The sequence below is a fragment of the Podarcis melisellensis genome, assembly GCF_964234715.1.
Source record: "Podarcis melisellensis genome assembly, chromosome: 16".
Classification (NCBI taxonomy): domain Eukaryota; kingdom Metazoa; phylum Chordata; class Lepidosauria; order Squamata; family Lacertidae; genus Podarcis; species Podarcis melisellensis.
The window spans coordinates 31,176,862-31,195,349 of NC_138533.1; the positions used below are offsets into that span (position 1 = coordinate 31,176,862).

Genomic DNA, 18,488 nt, shown 5'->3' on the forward strand with positions numbered 1-18,488 from the left:
ACCTGAATAGAAAGGTAAAGGTAAAGGTACCCCTGCCCGTACGGGCCAGTCTTGACAGACTCTAGGGTTGTGCGCTCATCTCACTCTATAGGCCGGGAGCCAGCGCTGTCCGCAGACACTTCCGGGTCACGTGGCCAGCGTGACAAGCTGCATCTGGCGAGCCAGCACAGCACACAGAACGCCGTTTACCTTCCCGCTGGTAAGCGGTCCCTATTTATCTACTTGCACCCAGAGGTGCTTTCGAACTGCTAGGTTGGCAGGCGCTGGGACCGAACGACGGGAGCGCACCCCGCCGCGGGGATTCGAACCGCCGACCATGCAATCGGCAAGTCCTAGGCGCTGAGGTTTTACCCACAGCGCCACCCGCGTCCCTTAACACCTGAATGGGTGCCATCAAAATAGCAGTGGGATAAGTTGGAGACAGAAGGCAGACAAAGATGACCAGTCTTAGTCATTGTTCACTAGGATCATGTTCTCTTTCAACTGTTAATTAAGTGAAATGGGCAAAGTGGGGAATAGGCAGGAAACTCTGAAATAAACCCAACAGCACAATAACTAGGGAAATGATAGGAATTACTCTCTCAAAGTCCCTCTTCATTTAATCCGCACAACTACCCTATGATGTACGGTTAGGGCAAGAAGCAGTGATTTGCCCAAGGTCACCCAGTGAGCTTCATGGCCAAGGGTTGAATTGAACCATGGCCTCCTAGGGCCTAGTCTAGCCACGCTACTACACAAGCTCATGCCCAAGCCTCATTGAAAGCGGGACTGCATTAAGCCCCATACGAGAACTTTCCAATGGGCTATATCCCTTAAGTCAGATCAGTCTGTATTCCGAACTGCTAGCTTAAGGACTACCCAACGCCTGTCACATTTTGCATCAAGGATGTTGCAACAGAGCTGCCCCCCGCTAGGAGGGGTGAGGGGGAGTCTACTTAAGACATTGGTATCACTCTAAATCTAATCCAACCTGAATCTGACCCAGAAGACTGATATGGCATCAGTGGTACACAGCATATGCTAAAGAACAAACAGCCTTAAAAGCAGAACGTTGGCAACGTTCCCAACAATAATTCCACTGTAGTTTGGCACTAAAGAGGATTAAGTAACAAATGGGATCACAAACATGCACCGCATTAACACAGGCAAGCAAATTAATCATACCACACAATTAGACCAAGGCATATTGTAAGAATCAAAGCCACTCTTTTGGCTTTAATGCTTTTTAATCTGCCTTAAATACATTTTTAGTCTCATTGGGCAAGAAAAGCTTATCTTATTTTAAAGGCAATTGAAGCTACTTCAGACTACCCATTTACCTTTAATTAAAAGAAAAAACTCCCATATAAATAGTGAATGTTTGTGATCCCAAGATGTCAAAAACTAATTTGGTGCTGCTTTGTTCTTAGATTACCATTATGTGACAAATGACATCAATGCTATAGGAATCAGAAACCCAGATAAAAGGCAAAAAGAAGTCTATGCCCCCATTAATAGATTGCAGATTCCCCCCCCCCCCATAGGCACTTGATGAACAAAATCAATGAGTACTAGTTGCTGTGGCTATTCTAGGCAAGGTGTAATCTGTCATACTCACATTTTGGTTTCCTGCTGCATTTCGTCAACCTGCCGTTTTAATACTTCATTCATTTCAGCTAGAGCAGACATCTGTTCCCTGTCAAACTGCAATGTCTGAAAAGCAGGACAGGAGAACTGTAAGCTACATGTTCTTCTGTAATAAAAAGGTCTTAATTTTATATACTTGGGCAAAGGCGACACATTCAGTGGGTGAACTCAAACAAAACTAATTTGTGGACCTTTTATGGCCCACAAACAATCCAATTTACTCTGGGATGGTAATTTGTGAACTGCCTTTCTAGATCACTCCAACATCTATGCAGGTCAATGTTCACTGTCATTATAAACCATAGTTTATCATGATGGGAATGAGCCTTGCTTTCCCCATGTCTCATAGTTCTGCCCTTCCCCTCCATCCTACTCCATTGCAGGCACAAGGAATTAGGAAGGTCTCACTTGTGGGTTTTTTAATGAACCACAGCTTGTTTTGCCAGCTGAACCGTGGTTAAATTTAACAATGGTTTATCCTGAAACAAGGCAACTTCAAGCCACAGTTGGCTGACTTCAAATAATACATTGTTCAATATAATAATCATAGATTTGTAGAGTTGGAAGGAACCACCAAGGGACATCTAGTCCAACCCCCTGCAATCCGGCAATCTCAACGAAATCATATATGACAGATGGACATCCAACCGCTGCTTGAAGACCTCCAAAGGAAGGAGAGTCCACCATCGCTCATAAAACAAGTTTCAAATTATACACTAAACAATGATTGTAAAGGAAGTAAAAACTTATGATTTCCCCATTGTGGCCATGCTGAAGGGAGAAGCAGGAGATCACGAGAGCTTTGGGAAAGGCTAGGCTCATTCACATCACAGTTTACCAGGGATGGAGGGCTTGCTGCCCTCCAAAAAAATGTCCACAGCATAGCTACTCTCTACGTATTCCAACAGGCTGATCCGAAGCATTATTATGGACGTTAAGGAGGACAACAAAGGCTTCATCTGAACCTGCAACTCTCTCTCCATGTCATCTCGCTCTCTTTGGACTGCTTGCAACTGGCTTTCCAATTCCTCCATCTGCTGCTGAACTCGAGACACCTCCTTCCCCAGCCTCGAGTTCTCAACCTCCACGGATTTCTTTTCACCCTGAAGCTGGAGCAGCTCCCGTCTTAACTCTTTCACTTCAGAGTCCAGCCTCTTCTTGGTGGACTTCAGTTCACTGATCAGCTGGTCCTTTGAATTTGCATCTCTCCGATAAGCTTCCACCATCACCTGGAAAAGAAATTGATATGCTTAGCTTTATTATTATCATTATATATCATTACATATTTATTTACACCCCGCCTTTGATAGGACTCAAAGGAGGCTTACAGTTAAAAATAAGACCCACGGGGGGACGGAACCATTTTTTAAAATTGGTAAAATATATGTATACAAAACATATTAAAACCAAACCAATAATTACAATAGGGACAGCACGGCACGAACCCTTTCGTTAAAAGCAGTCAGTTACCAAAAGCCTGTTGGAAAAAGGAAGTGTTCACCTGCTGGTGAAGGAGGGAGTCAGCCTAGATTCTCTAGGGAGGGAGTTGCCTGCATGTGGGAGCAGACACCAAAAAGGCCCTCTCCCACGTTCCTACCAAGCAAGCCCGTAAGGCTGGCAGGACTAAGAGAAGGGCGTCCTCATTTTAGAAGAAGAAGAAGAGTTTGGATTTGATATCCTGCTTTATCACTACCCAAAGGAGTCTCAAAGCGGCTAACATTCTCCTTTCCCTTCCTCCCCCACAACAAACACTCTGTGAGGTGAGTGGGGCTGAGAGACTTCAGAGAAGTTTGACTAGCCCAAGGTCACCCAGCAGCTGCATATGGAGGAGCGGGGAAGCGAACCCAGTTCCCCAGATTATAAAGACTACCGCTCTTAACCACTGCACCACACTGGCAATTACACTATATAAAACTACAGCAGGAGTTTTGACCCCTTTTCCGCTCAAGAGCCACATTCCCTTCTCACCAATATTCCAAAGGCTGCATGCCACTGGTGGGTGTGGCCACAGGCAAAAGTGGGTGGAGCAACAATTAGAAATTTTTGCCTTTGTAAAGGAGGCAAGTTTTGACACACACATACCTCTATTCTCCGTCCAGGTTCAAGGACATATTCAAGCACTCAAGGAGGAAGAGAAGTAGGGTTGGTGGGATGTATGGCATGTGAAGAGTTCTGAGAGCCAGACAGAAAGGCCTGAAGGGTGATATTTCGACCCCCAAGTTCCCCAGTCATAAGCTGACATCCTTATGAGCCATTTATTTATTTATTTTTATTACCATACTTTTCCATGTATAAGACTAGGTTATTTTCTTTAAATATCATGCTTAAAAGTGGGGGTTGTCTTATACATGGGTAGTGCATAGGGTGAACGTTTGATTAGTTGCTGCTGTGTCTGTCAACAGCTATTGGGCATGTTATTGGTTGTTGTGTCAAGGGCTGGTGTGGATTGGCTGATGCTCCGGCAATTGGGCGGGTGATTGGCAGCTTCTGCTGGTGAGGGGACAGGCGATAGGCAGATTTTGCATTGCGTACGAGTGATTTTCGGCAATCCCCCCTAAAAAAAGCTGAACAACCCTGTGCAATCCCCCCCAAAAGTGAAAAAAGCTCAACAACTCTGAGCCACCTCCCCCCATTTTATTAAATTTGAATCCCCCAAAATAGTTGGAAAATATACACGGAAAAATACGGTATTTTAAAACACTTATATAGACACACACCTTTTGCTGAAGGAACTGCTCCTTGACCTTCTGGGTTTGCTTCTTGAGACTGGCACTCTCAAGCTGGAGATTTTCTACCTATGGAGGGTGGGGAATAATAATATCAATATTACTTGGGCACTGAACGAGGACTAGAGAAGTGAACTACTTTTGTGGCATCCAGAATTTTCTCAGGTGTAATTTCTACAGCACATGATCCCAAAGTGCACCCTGCTGATTAATAGCAACAGCCAGAACAGGGGAAAAGAAGGGAAAAGTTGCTTAAAAGCCACTCTGGAACATAAGTGGCATATAAATCAATTAATAGGTTTTTTTTATAATGGGAATTGTGGTCCAATAACACCTGCAGGGCACCACATCGGCCATCCCTGTTCTAAAAGGTTTGTGAATTTTGCAAGAAGTTCTGTAAGGAATGATATTAGAAATATTGCAAAAATGGAGAAGGGAGACGTGGTATGTTAAGAGATGTAAAGGCAATATTAAGTTAGGAAATGCGTAAGAAGTGATTAAGACGGAGGATTATCAGAGGTGCTGATGGAAGTCCAATAAGAATGTATTTGTGATAAATTGTGTGGTATGTTTTATAATTTTGCATGTTAAAAACCAATAAAAATATTTAAATAAAAAAATTATTAAAGGTTTGTGAACATTTTCTGTGCAGGTTGCCCTGGCCTACAGGTGTGTTGATGATTATAAGTGCATAAAAGAGCAGAAACACAATTAAGAAGAGTGTATATTACCTGGCTTGACTTTACAACTATTTCTTGTCTCAGCTGCTCCAGAACATCTGATGCCGCCTCAGTGCTCTCTCCTAAATGTTGGACTCCTTCCTTCAGTCCTTCTTTGCCGCCTTTTGCTACCTGCAGAGCCACTTCCAGGACAATCTTCTCGTTCTGCAAATACTGGATAGTGTCGTCTTTTGAGGTGGCTTCTCCCTGCAATTCCGTCAGCCTGGCCTCCAGCTCATCATAACGTGTCTGGAGGTCGCCCAGTGACTGCTCTCGGGTCTGTAGTGTCTCCTGGGTGGCAGTCAGCTGCTTCATGAGGTCCAGCTGCTCCTGCTGCAAAGCCGCAACCTGAAGATCTCGTTGATGCAACGTCAATTTCAGCTGGATAGAAGGGGAAATGTGTTAGGGTGTTCTCCCATTATGAATGCACACATCACGTACCCAGCGCTTAAGATCTATAGAGTGGGAGTGAGGAACCCATGAACCCTCCAGATGTTGCCTGACTACAGCTCCCATCATCCTTGACTGCTTGACCCATGCTGGCTGGGGCTGAACGGAACTGGAGACCAACAACATCCAGGCAGGCACAGGTTCCCCATCCCTGAGCCTAGAGTACTATCACCTATGGCAAAGGCAGCCAGCATGGTACCACGAGATGTTGTTGGACTACAACTCCCATCATCTATGACTACTGGCCATGCTGACAAGGGCTGGTGTGAGTTTTACCCAAAAACATCTGGAGGGAACCAAGTTGGCTACCCCAATCCAAGGGATTAGGTCAGCGGCAGGAAGGGACAGAGCATTTCCTAGGGTTGCATTCTATGGAAGTCAAGGTGCAGAATTCAGCGGCCAGGATGCTCACCAGAGAAAGGTTTAAGCACATTACACTGATCCTGGTCCGACTGCACTGGCTAGCAATAAGTTTCCAGACCCAATTCAAAGTGCTGGTTTTGACTTATAGAGCCTTAAATGGCTCAGGACCGCAATATGTCAAGGACCGCCTCTTTCCATATGAACCTACTCAGATCCTGAGATCATCTTCTGAGGTCCTCCTTCATGTGCCTCCTCTTCAGGAGATCCAGAGGGTGGCAGCACGAGAACAGGCCTTCTCTGCAGTGGCTCCCCATCTGTGAAATATTCTTTTCAGGAAAATTCACTTGGCGCCTTTAGGCGCCAGGCAAAAATGTCCCTTTTTAACCAGGCCTTTGGTTGATCTGATTTACATCCTATGCCATTTTAAAATGTGTTTTTTGTGGGGGGGGCATTATTGGGTTGTTTTTATTTTTATTATGTATTTTGTGATTTTATATATTGATTTTATTCTGTGAACTGCCCTGAGACCCCTGGGTATAGGACGGTACACACAATCAATCAATCAATCAATCAGGCGTAATACATTACTGTATATAAGAAATAAAAGAAGTAATAAAAATCCAGTTAAAAATCCAGTTACAGATAGGTAGCCGTGTTGGTCTGCCATAGTCAAAAGACCAGATGCCAACTTTGCTGCCACATACACCCGGACAACACCATTACTGGTCCCAACAACATCACACATACCATCTCGGGACTATTTAATTGCTCATCGTCTAACATTGTGTATGCCATCAAATGCCAACAGTGTCCTTCAGCTCTCTATATTGGACAAACAGGCCAGACCTTACGCCAAAGAATAAACGGACATAAATCGGACATCAGGAATCACAAGACAGAGAAACCAGTAGGAGAACACTTCAATCTCCCAGGACATTCTATACAAGATCTCAAAGTAGCTGTTTTACTACAAAGGAATTTCAGAAATAGACTAGAAAGAGAAGCTGCTGAATTGCAACTTATTACCAAACTTAAAACCATGGAGAGACCTGGTCTGAACAAAGACATTGGATTCTTATCTCATTATACATGACAAAGCCATTTTTCACCTTCTCACCCCTTGCTTTTTCCTGTAAGACCTATTGCAGTCGTTAAGAGTCGTCAACAGGCTCATCACAGCTATCTGCCAATCACGCATTCCCACCACCCTTCTGAGTAATACCCCTCCCCACCTTCTCACTATATAGAAGGGTCTGGTAACTTCTGTTTCAGTGTATCTGAAGAAGTGTGCATGCACACGAAAGCTCATACCAAGAACTAACTTAGTTGGTCTTTAAGGTGCTACTGGAAGGAATTTTTTTAGTTAAAAATCCAACAGCATCTAGCACAGTGCATTGCAATTTCTACAATAGACCAAAAAATAAAATAAAATTAAGTGGTCCCCCTAGACCTGCAGCAATTTTCATGCGGCTTGGAGTAGAGGGTTGGAATTTGAAACCAGTGTGGTAGGCAAACAAGGATGATGTGGAATGTAGACGTCTAATAGATGAGGGACGCGGGTGGTGCTGTGGGGATGTAGATGCGCTGTGGTCTAAACCACTGAACCTCTTGGCTTGCCAATCAGAAGGTTGGTGGTTCGAATCCCCGTGACGGGGTGAGCTCCCATTGTTTGGTCTCAGCTCCTGCCAACCTTGCAGTTCAAAAGCATGCCCCCTCCCAAAAAAGCGCAAGTAAATAAATAGGTACTGCTCCGGCGGGAAGGCAAACGGCATTTCTGTGCGCTGCTCTGGTTTCAGTGTTCCATTGCGCCAGAAGTGGCTTAGTCATGCTGGCCACATGACCCGGAAGCCGTATGCTGGCTCCATCAGCCTGTAAAGTGAGATGAGCGCCGCAACCCCAGAGTTGCCTGTGACTGGACTTAACTGTCAGGGGTCCTTTACTCCTGTTTGCTGGATTGCATCTCCTGCTTCCAGTTTTGTTTCTCTCCAGTCGTAAGATGCAAACTTGGAATAGGCTTTTGCAAAGCTTTCTGTGAAAAGCTCTTTGCTCTACCAGATGCATATACCTGTTCTAGCTCCTGCTCCAATATTGCTGCAGAATCCGCCATTTTCTGAAGCTGCTCCTTCTCATCCTCAAACTCCTCCAGTTTTCTCTGCAAGTCCTCTTCCACCATGGTCTTAGCCTCTTGGATCTGCAAGAAGGCTGCCTCCTGGTCTAACATGTCAGCCTGTCAGGAAGAAGCAGACAATTCTAATGAGTGAAAGAGGAAGTGACCAACACAATACAGGCAGGAGTTTTGGGAATCAAACAATCCAGTCCTTCATTCTCTTAATAAGTTATGTAACCTTAATCAAGATTGCTGAGCTCTGAAGAAATGACTCTTCAGGCCAATGTTGATGTTAGGCTATACATATGGTTGATCTTCCACTTATTCATCACCCCAAATATTTTTAAAATTAAATTAAACCCCACCCCAGATACCCCAAATTAGTCCAATTACTAAACCCAGTACCCCAAATTAATTTCCCACCCAGATGATCCAGAATCTGCTCCAAAAAAAATCACTCACTTACCATATTACCCTCTCCAAATTCAATAAATAATGTGCATTCTGATTTCTTTTGGGTGGTACAGGGTGGCAGGGGAAGCATTTTACGACAAAGCTGTCCTATTATTCTAATAATAATAATAATAATAATAATAATAATAATAATAATAATTTTTTATTTATATCCCGCCCTCAGAACGGCTAACAACAGTGAATATTTAACAAATATTCAGACCAGAGGGCAAGCTAGCAACTGAACAACCACTGCTAAGCACCATGTGCTGTACTGCAAACTGAGACTGCAAATGCTCCAGGGAAGCAGAAAAATGGTGTTGCTTCTTTATTTCCCCTTGGCCTTGCCCCACTAACTATGAATGATGATTTTAAATCCACACGGAAACAGGCAGTGGCAACTAAAATCTCACCCCTGGGCTTCTCTCATTAAGCAATGTGTAGCAGACACAGAGCGCTAATTGGGTCTAGCCAAGACCCCAAGTTTTATTGCCAATAAATCCATCAGGTACTCTGCCTCCCCCACGGCATATCTAACTAATCTCGACGTCCCTAAGCACCAGAGGGTCTTTACCCTGGCACAATGTTGTGCCCTCCCTTCGGCTGTCATTGAAGGTTGATACAGGAAGATTGCTTACTCAGTGAGACAATGCCCCTTCAATTCTGGACAAGTAGAAACAATAGAGCATGTGCTTCTCCAGTGCCTATATTATAGAGACATTTGTATTAGCCTCAGCTCCCCACTACAGTGGTACTTTGGTTTATGAACTTAATCCGTTCCGGAAGTCCATTCTTAAACCAAAGTGTTCTTAAACCAAGGCGTGCTTTCCCATAGCAGCGCGGGACTCAATTTACAAATGGAACACACTCAACAGAAAGCGGAACATGTTCTGCTTCTAAGGCAAAGTTCACAAACCAAAACACCTGCTTCCGGGTTTGCAGCGTTCTTAATCCAAGTTGTTCATAAACTAAGCTGTTCTTAAACTAAGGTACCACTGTACTCCATAAGTACCCAGGACGCACAGGATAATTCCCTACCCCCACTCCCCCACCCCCAGCTATTTTTAAGGAAAATCATCCCCCCAAAATGGACATTTTAGCCATTTCCGCCCAGACACTGCTTCTGACTGCAATATTCTTGCAGTATTCTAAGCTATTACAATTCTGAAGTTTTAGAGATCCCCATATTACAGGAAGTACTAAGAGAGTCCAAAGAAAATTCCTATGAAGTTTACCTCAATATTTTGCAACTGTGTAGCTATACGCTCCTTCTCTTTGATGGACCTGTGCTGAGTCTCTGTTAACTGATGAGAGAGTGTTACGTTCTCCAACTTGAGATGTTCCAACATGCCCACCTGGGTGATTTGACCAGCCTGTGGAAGACAGTAAGGGAAGAGAGAAAAAAGTCATACTAAATGTTGCTTAACAGCAGTTCAAAGGGGAAGGGAACTGAACCAGTCGGGTTAGGATTCATGTCCTCTGTTCCGAAGAAATATACAAATATTTTATTTTATTGGACGTGCTTCGGAGGCCCTGCTCTCAGAGCCATCTCACGATATTTGAGAGATGGGAACAATCAACTGGGCTTTCTTTGTGGTGGTTCCATGGCCTTGGAATAACATCATGACCAAGGCTCCCTCTCTGAGTGTCTTCTGTCAGAAACTGAAGACACTCCTTTCCAGTGGGCCTTTCAACACATGATTTTAGCTGCCACATGTTTGAATGACATCAGGACCAATGCTGGATACCACTGCTCCCAATTGACTGTATCTGGACAACCATCTCTCACCTTCTTAAGAAGCTGGGATATGCATGAATCTTCTCCCTGCCAGCACAGCTTCTCTGCTCCTCTCTTCACCTAAAGCCATGATTAAACCATGAAGCCTATAGTTCCTCATTTTGTCCAGTCTTGGAAATGTGTTACCAGGTTTGGAACAAGCCACAATATTAAACCATGGGTTGTAGATGATTTTAATACCCAACTTGTTCCAAAGCTGGTAACCATAGTTTCCTGGGTCACACAAAACAGGGAACTATGGTTAATCAGATGTTTCCCTGCCTAATCATGGCTCCTGACAAAGGGAGGAGTGATGGGGCTCTCATTTTAAATAAATAATCTTCAGGGTGTCTAACTAGGGTTGCACCACATCTTAGGTTTCTAGATGGCAAGGCACCAATTGTCCAATTCCATAGTGGCCTAATTTGGCCCCAAGTGTCAAATACATGGAATCACAGAATCACAGAGTTGGAAGGGACCCTGAGTGTCAACTGGCCCAACCCCCTAGATTGCAGGAATCTCAGCTAAAGCATCCATGACAGATGACCACCCAACCTCTGCTTAAAAACGTCTAAGGAAAGAGAGTCCACAACCTCCCGAGGGAGACCATTCCACTGTTGAATAGCTCTTACTGTCAGAAGGTTTTTCCGTATGTTTAGTTGGAATCTCCTTTCTTCTAACTTGAAGAAGAAAGGAATATTTATGTATGGATATACCAAGGGTTGCCAATTTGGTGCTCCTCCAGATGTTTTGGGTCTACAACTCACACCATGCTGGTTGAAGCTGATGGGAGTTGGAGGACAACACATTAGTTTCCCCTGATATACATGCAAATAATGAAGCAATGGTTTCTTGAAATATGTTGTGTGTTGTGTGGAAGACCGCCAGGGCAAATCACCTTTCAGCTGCTAAAGCTCACTAGATGCATCCTGGCCAAGCCTATCAGCCTAACTTACTGGGGAATGGGTGTAGCTCAGTAGAAGAGAATCTGCTTTGCATGCAGAAGGTGCTAGGGTTCAACCCCTGGCATCTCCAGTTCTTACTGGACAAGAACCCTGCCTGAAATTTTAGAGAGCCACTGCCAGTCAGTGTGCAAACTACTAAGACAGCTTGACCATTGGTGCGTATAAAACAGCTTCTGCCATCTCATTTGCAAGATATTATTCCCGCACCAAGAAGTGCCACAGCAGCCAACAAGGGAGAGTTCCCCTTACCTGTATGTTTGCCATCTCACTCTGTAGCCTAACCCTTGCCTCCTGGGCCACCACCAGCTGCTGCTGGTACCAGTGCCGCACTTTCTGCAGGGACGCAATCTCTGTTTGAGACGACTTCAGCTTATTGGTCAACGTGGTGCGGTCCAGTTGCACCTGCTGGAGCTGACTTTGCAACGAGGAAAGCTGCTGTCGGAGATCATGAACTAAGAAGCCAAGCGAAATCATTCGAAAGGTTATGAAGGTCGATCAGCAGCAACGATCAAGCAATAAGCATCTAATTTTATAGACATTTTCATCACACCTTTAAAAACAATTACTGTAGTTCTTAAAAGGTAAAGGACCCCTGACAGTTAAGTCTAGTCATGAATGACTCTGGGGTTGCGGCGCTTTTTAAAATTAATGTTTTTCAATTACATGTTTTATGCTTTGTTGCAGTTAAGTCAACTGCAATAGAGGCCTCTCTCTGACTATAGGAAAGATGCAGAAGCTGCAGAAAAGGGCAACACAAATCTATGATCGCTAAAGTGATTCAGGCACCTGCTGAAAATATTTTTGTTTGTTTGTATATTTATTTTTTAAAGCTCCTCATCGGTCTTACCTTTGCTTTAATGATGATGGTTTTATAGATTTATTTGCATCTATCTATCTATCTATCTATCTATCTATCTATCTATCTATCTATCTGAGGGACGCAGGTGGCGCTGTAGGTTAAACCACAGAGCCTAGGACTTGCCGATCAGAAGGTCAGCGGTTCAAATCCCCGCGATGGGGTGAGCTCCTGTTGCTCGGTCCCTGCTCCTGCCAACCTAGCAGTCTGAAAGCACATCAAAGTGCAAGTAGGAAGTGCAGCGGGAAGGTAAACGGCGTATCTGTGTGCTGCTCTGGTTCGCCAGAAGCAGCTTAGTCATGCTGGCCACATGACCCAGAAGCTGTATCCCGGCTCCCTCGGCCAATAAAGCGAGATGAGCGCTGCAACCCCAGAGTCGGTCACGACTGGAGCTAATGGTCAGGGGTCCCTTTACCTATCTATCTATCTATCTATCTATCTATCTATCTATCTATCATCTATCTATCTATCTATAATCCATTTGTAGATTTTAGCTGTGTTTTCTCTACCATTTTATTGCTACACTGCTGGGAGGCCTTTCGGATCAAGCCATTTAATAAATATTTTAAATAAATTTACAAAGCACCGCTCGATAAATAATGACTGTTAAGAATAAAGAGAGCAGCACCTACTCACCTGTGCTATCCTTGCTGAGGACACTTTTCTGCATGTCTTCCACCTTCCCCATCAGTCTTTGGTACTGCTCTTCTGCCACCTGCAGGTCGTTGTTGGAGGCAGCCAGGCTGGCATTCTTGGCCTCCAAGGCAGCCTGAAGTTCCGCCATGGCTCTTTCCAGGTCCCAACAAGACTGCTTCAGAGTGGCCACCTCCGAGTTCAGCGAGTCTTGCCTCTGCTGGCTGCTCTGACTGTGCTCCATCTGGGACTGAAGCTTCATGTTCAAAGCAGCAAGCTGGGTTTGCAGTTCCGTCTTTTCTTTGAGAGCCTGAGCAAAAAAAAAATGATTAAAAAATAATAATTTTAAAATGATGGTTTCACAAGGCACTGGAAAATCAAATGAGGTTCATAGGATTCTTCAGTACCTCCTTAAAATCCAGCTTTTGCATAATCTTCTACAAATGTCACCCTCAACTGAAAAAGAAAACCCCACCCCACCCTAACTCCTCTACAGCCTCTTTTCTCCTCAGTGTAAAACTACAGCTTGAAATCCCACAAACTATTTATTTTATTTATGGCCTGCCTTTCTCCCAATGCAGAACCCAAGGTGGCTCACAACATGCCACAGAATTGCACACCAATCCATTATAAATATTGAACAACAATTAAATAAGCTATCATATATAAAAAACCCACCAAATCAAAACAACTTAGGACCATTTACGCCACCCACCCTTAGAAGTAACAGGTAAAGGGACCCCTGACCATTAGGTCCAGTCGTGGCCGACTCTGGGGTTGGGGCGCTCATCTCACTTTATTGGCCGAGGAAGCCGGCATACAGCTTCCGGGTCATGTGGCCAGCATGACTAAGCCACTTCTGGCGAACCAGAGCAGCGCATGGAAACACTGTTTACCTTCCCGCTGGAGCACTACCTATTTATCTACTTGCACTTTGACGTGCTTTTGAACTGCTAGGTTGGCAGGAGAAGGGACCGAGCAATGGGAGCTCACCCCGTCGCAGGGATTCGAACCGCCGACCTAGGATCCGCCGACCTAGGATCGGCAAGTCCTAGGCTCTGTGGTTTAACCCACAGTGCCACCCGCGTCCCTTCAGCCTTAGAAGACCCTGCCACAAAAGCCAGTTAGTGTCCAAAGGCCTGTGGGAACAAAACAGTTATTGCCTGCTGGCAAAAGGAAAACAAAGAGGAGGCCAGGCGAGTCTCCGGTGGAAGGGAGTGCCACAATCTGGGAGTAGCAATGGAAAAGGCCCACTCTCATGCCCTCCCAAATGTGCCTATGAGGCTGGCGGAACTGAGAAAAAGGCCTCTCCTGAAGATCTCAAAAGCTGACTGGCTCACAGAGGGAGATGCTGTCCTTCAGACAGCCTGGAATCAACTGTATAGGCCTTTGTAGGGAATAATCAGCATTCTGAATTGTGCCCAGAAACAGACATGCAGCCAGTGGAGCTGTTGCAATAAGGTGCTGCAGTAAGGTTCTGCAATAATCTGCCTGCAGCATCTTGGACCACTGAAGTTCCTGAACACTTTCCAAAGGCAGACACACATACGGTGTTTTAGAGTATACCAAATAACAACCACAACAATTTATTTATATGCCACCCATCCGACTTGGTTGCCACAGCCAATTTGGGTGGCTTCCAACAAATTAAAACATTAAGAACAGTAAAACATCAAACATTACAAACTTCCCTATACAGGGCTGCCTTGTGACTAAGGCATGTGTCCCTGTTCCCAGATCAGACATCTCCAGGAACGAGTACATATTGTGCATTGGTTTTAAATATGCAAGCACACTCCCAGCCGCTGGTGAAACCTGGGCATCTACACTCAGGGTTGAATCTAGGAGCACATCCAAGCTGCGAACCTGAGCTGTCAGAGGAATGTCACCCCACCCAGCACAGGTTAAATCCCAATTCTCTGATCTGCCTTCCCACCAACCAGGAGCATCTCTTTCTCGCTTAAACTTCTATTTGTTCACCCTCAGCCAGCCCGTTAATGACACCAGACCCTGATTTAAGCCCTGAAATAGCATTCTCACGTTTAGATGAAAAAGAGACAGATTGGTGTCATCAGCATACTGGTGGCACCGAACCCCAAAACTCTGGACATCCTCTCCCAGCAGTTTCATATGAAGGGTGCCCATTCCTGCTTTAAGTAGCCTCAGTAACATCCTGTACAGAAGGGGTGACGTCATTTGTACCTCATTGGCTTCCAATGACAGCGCTTCAAGCTGCCCTTCGAGACGCATCTTCTCTTTGAGGACCTGCAACATTTCGTCATGCGTGCCTGCGATAGAACTCTCCATCGATATACTGGGGAGAGACAAAAGTGTGCGCACACTTTATCAATGTACACGTTGTGCCAGTGATATACATGGCTATTTCGCAGCTCATGATATCGTCCCTGTTATTTTCTTATTTAGGAGCATTTGTACCTGGCTGTTCTTTCAACAACAAAAAAAGGCTCCCAGAGTGGCTTACATACAATGAATTAAAACAAGACAGTCCCTGCCCACTGGTTTACAATCTAAAAGATTTGACACAAAAGGAAAAAGAGGATGGAAGAGGGGAGAAAACGCAAAAGCAGGCACCAATTCTTTAAGTAAACGATAGCCCCTTACTGAAATACCACCAGGATGGAAAGAGTACGAAGGCAGGAGAGACATGATGGAGCTGGTTTTTCAGCAGAGCTGACAGGATGGGCCTTGTTTCCCAATAGATTTTCCATAGCCCCAGCTGAGATACTAAGGCAATCTGATTGTATTCCAACCCTCCTTGCTGACATGGCACTGCTGCTGCTGCTGCCGCCACCACCACACTCCATGAGCGCGGCTGCCATTTGAAAACATCAAAGTGACACTGTATCATGAGACTGAAGCAGGATGATGGCACAGAATGATGACAACGATGCAATGTGGACCATTGCTAAATGCCCTTGGGAACTCTTTACAGCCAACCTACACTTGCTCAGAAAATTTAGTCCCTTTTGAGAATGATGGAGAGTAGATTTTCTGAGCCCTGCAAATGGACACTTTAAAAAAAACTATGGGGTGTTTAATTTTTTTATTTCATTCAAATAACTTTCGAGCCAAAAGGATACCTAAAAACTGGCCATTAATTTATAAGAAAGATGGAAGGGAAAGAACAGCAACCACAATCGGCATTGCAATATTGACCACTTGCTAATTCTATACTTGTCCTAAAGAGATGGGCACTGAGAAACTCATTATAGTATCATGGGCGAGTAAGCTTCTGAAAACCAACAAGTAATTCCATTCTTAAAAGGGCTAAAGTGGATAAGTGCATCTAGGGCAGGAACCCTTGTGTCTCGTTAAGTGCTAAAAGCTGGAAAGATCTGTGCATGGATTAAATACTTAATGGGTTGTGTGAGAAGGATGCTGTAAGGTTCATAAACAGGGGGACACACTGAAGGTCCTCTTCTATGACAAAATGCTGAATGCGATTCAGTCAACCAACTGACACAGAAAGAGGTCAACCCACAGGGGCGGTCTGGGTGCATATTGTTCACTTATTACTTAAGGCATTTATAGCCAGCCCTCTAGACAAAAAGGCACTCAGTAGCTACATACTGAGTCACATCATTGGTCATTCTGGCTTATCTACACTGATTGGCAGCAGCTCTCCCAAGTTTCAGAAAAGGAGGCTCTCCTACCTAGAGATGCTGGGGATTGAACTGATGACCTTCCGCATGGCAAAGCAGTCATTCTACCACTAAGCTATGGCCCTTCCCCAATGCATTGCAACTACACTTACTCCATGCATATCCCACCTTTGTTTCATGATGGATCTCAAGGCAGCGTACATGAGCTGTAGCTTTGGGAAGAACTGCAAGCTCAGTAGCAGAGTGTTAACACCTTGCACGATGAAGGTTGCAGGTTCAACTCCTGGTGTCCCCAGGTAGGGCAGGGCAAAGCTCCTGCCTGAAACCCTGGAGAGATGCTGCTGGTCAAAGCAGACAATGCAGAATGAACTAGGGCCAATGGTCTGATTTGGTATATGGCTGCTTCCTACCTTCCCAGGGAGTCTCCCACCCAAGCTGCTGCCATGATGGCTCAACGCTGCCTCCAGGAATCAAAGGCAGCATATGTCTCTGAATACCAGTCTCTGGGGAACGGTAGCTGTGCTCATGCCCAGCTTGTGGGCTCCCCAGGAGGCACCTGGCTGGCTGCTGTGGGGACTAGAGGGGCCTTTTGGTCAGACCTATCAGGACACTTCTTGAGAGCTGCTGTGAGTCAAGGTAGGCCAGGGATGGGGAGATCAGAGCCCGTCCAGATGTTGCTGGACTCCAACGTCCGTCAGCCCCAACCAGCATGGCCAGTGGTCAAGTGTGATGGAAGCTGTAGTCCAACAACATTTGGAGGGCAACAAGCTCCCCATCCCTGGAGTGGACAGCACTGAGCTTGATGGACTTGCCAACCAAGTCAACACAGAGCGCCTTCATATAACAGTCCAAGTTAATGCTCTTCACCAAGCTGACTGCACACTGCAGAAGATGCCACAGCACCTTTCACAGCAGAGACAAATGGTATTCCTTCGCAGACAAGTCAAGGCAGGAAAATATTCCCTGGAGGTTCAAATGTTTGAAAGCCATTACAATGCACTTACCTGCTGGAAATGCTGTCCCTCCTGCTTCTCACTTCCCCATTGACTTCCTGATCGTCGGGGTGGTGCTCTGTCGCAGCAGCAGCCTGCAACACTTCCCTGATGGAAGGAAACTGTCCAACTGCATCCAAAGGGACCTCCTGGCCATTTACAGTCAGCGAAGTGCCCTGCCTGCTTTCGGAATTGAGCAAAGCGCCATAGGGACCCCTTCCCGATAAACTACTGTACGTAGAACTGTCGCTCTCGTTGCCGTCCAGCCTCAATCCTGCATCACTTCCGTCAATATCAGAGATGCTATCTCCGGCCAGGGAGGAATTCTCCAGCCGGTCATCTGGATCAGGGGTTAGCCTGATCTCAGACACAACAGATGTCAGGCTGCTTCGATTCTGCTTCAGGGAGCCACTTGGTGAATCAAGCGGAACATGCCCTTCTGCATCTTCAGTTCTATAGTCTGCCAGAGACCGGATTCTACTTGACCTGTTAGATTTAGAACTTTTCCTTTCTTTTGATTGTGTCGGAAGCCCCAGGCTTCCCAGTTTTGGTCCCCGCGGGACGCTGGTTCGCAAGAATGAGTATTCTTTTGTCATAGACACAGTGCTGGCCCTCGGCAAAGTCTCTGGATGTAACATCAGCTCAGGATCGAGGGTACTGGAGGGACGGCTTTTAGCTGTAGACTGCTTGGACAAGAAAAAGAAGATGACAAGCAGAAGTATAAATGGAATGCAATTTCTGATCACCAAAGTCTTTTATTTTAAACCAATCAACTGCCCGTCTGTAAACAAATGGAAATCATCCTAGAACGGCAACCAAGGTTTCTTTTTGAGGTTCCTGAATGCAAAAGTCAGTCTCCTCCTTTCAGTGCGAGAACTTTAAATGTAATACTTCAAGTTTATATTTAAATTTAATATTTAAAGTTACAGCTTATTCTTCCTTCACCACCAGATTTAGGGATGGCAAACACCCCCGCCACATCAGTATGGTTAACACATCAAAATGGCTCTACCTGAACAAACAAGTGTCAGGCCAATTGGTTTTTTGAAAGATCCGTGGGTGGACATCAGTCTGGTTTGCACATCACACGAAGTCAAACCATAGCTAAGAACGTGGGCTCTGAGAGGGTGAATCTCAGCTACTCTGCTCCTCCTCAGTCTTTCTGCTATGAGCTGCACTGAGCTGAGCTGAGCCATGG

General features: G+C 45.2%; 1 protein-coding gene across 5 annotated transcripts in view; it reads right to left on the reverse strand.

The window, feature by feature from the left end:
- The window catches only part of GOLGA3 (golgin A3), a 44,966-nt gene that overhangs the window by 15,529 nt on the left and 10,949 nt on the right, over positions 1-18,488 (reverse strand). For all 5 annotated transcript variants that reach the window (XM_081893191.1, XM_081893190.1, XM_081893194.1 and 2 more), the window contains 10 exons: positions 17,303-17,973; positions 14,878-14,989; positions 12,679-12,985; positions 11,436-11,638; positions 9,680-9,817; positions 7,950-8,111; positions 5,084-5,452; positions 4,344-4,421; positions 2,592-2,855; positions 1,598-1,692 (listed from right to left, as the gene is read on the reverse strand). In XM_081893191.1, the coding sequence (XP_081749317.1) occupies positions 1,598-1,692; positions 2,592-2,855; positions 4,344-4,421; positions 5,084-5,452; positions 7,950-8,111; positions 9,680-9,817; positions 11,436-11,638; positions 12,679-12,985; positions 14,878-14,989; positions 17,303-17,973 (2,399 nt within the window). The remainder of the gene's footprint in view (positions 1-1,597; positions 1,693-2,591; positions 2,856-4,343; positions 4,422-5,083; positions 5,453-7,949; positions 8,112-9,679; positions 9,818-11,435; positions 11,639-12,678; positions 12,986-14,877; positions 14,990-17,302; positions 17,974-18,488) is intronic.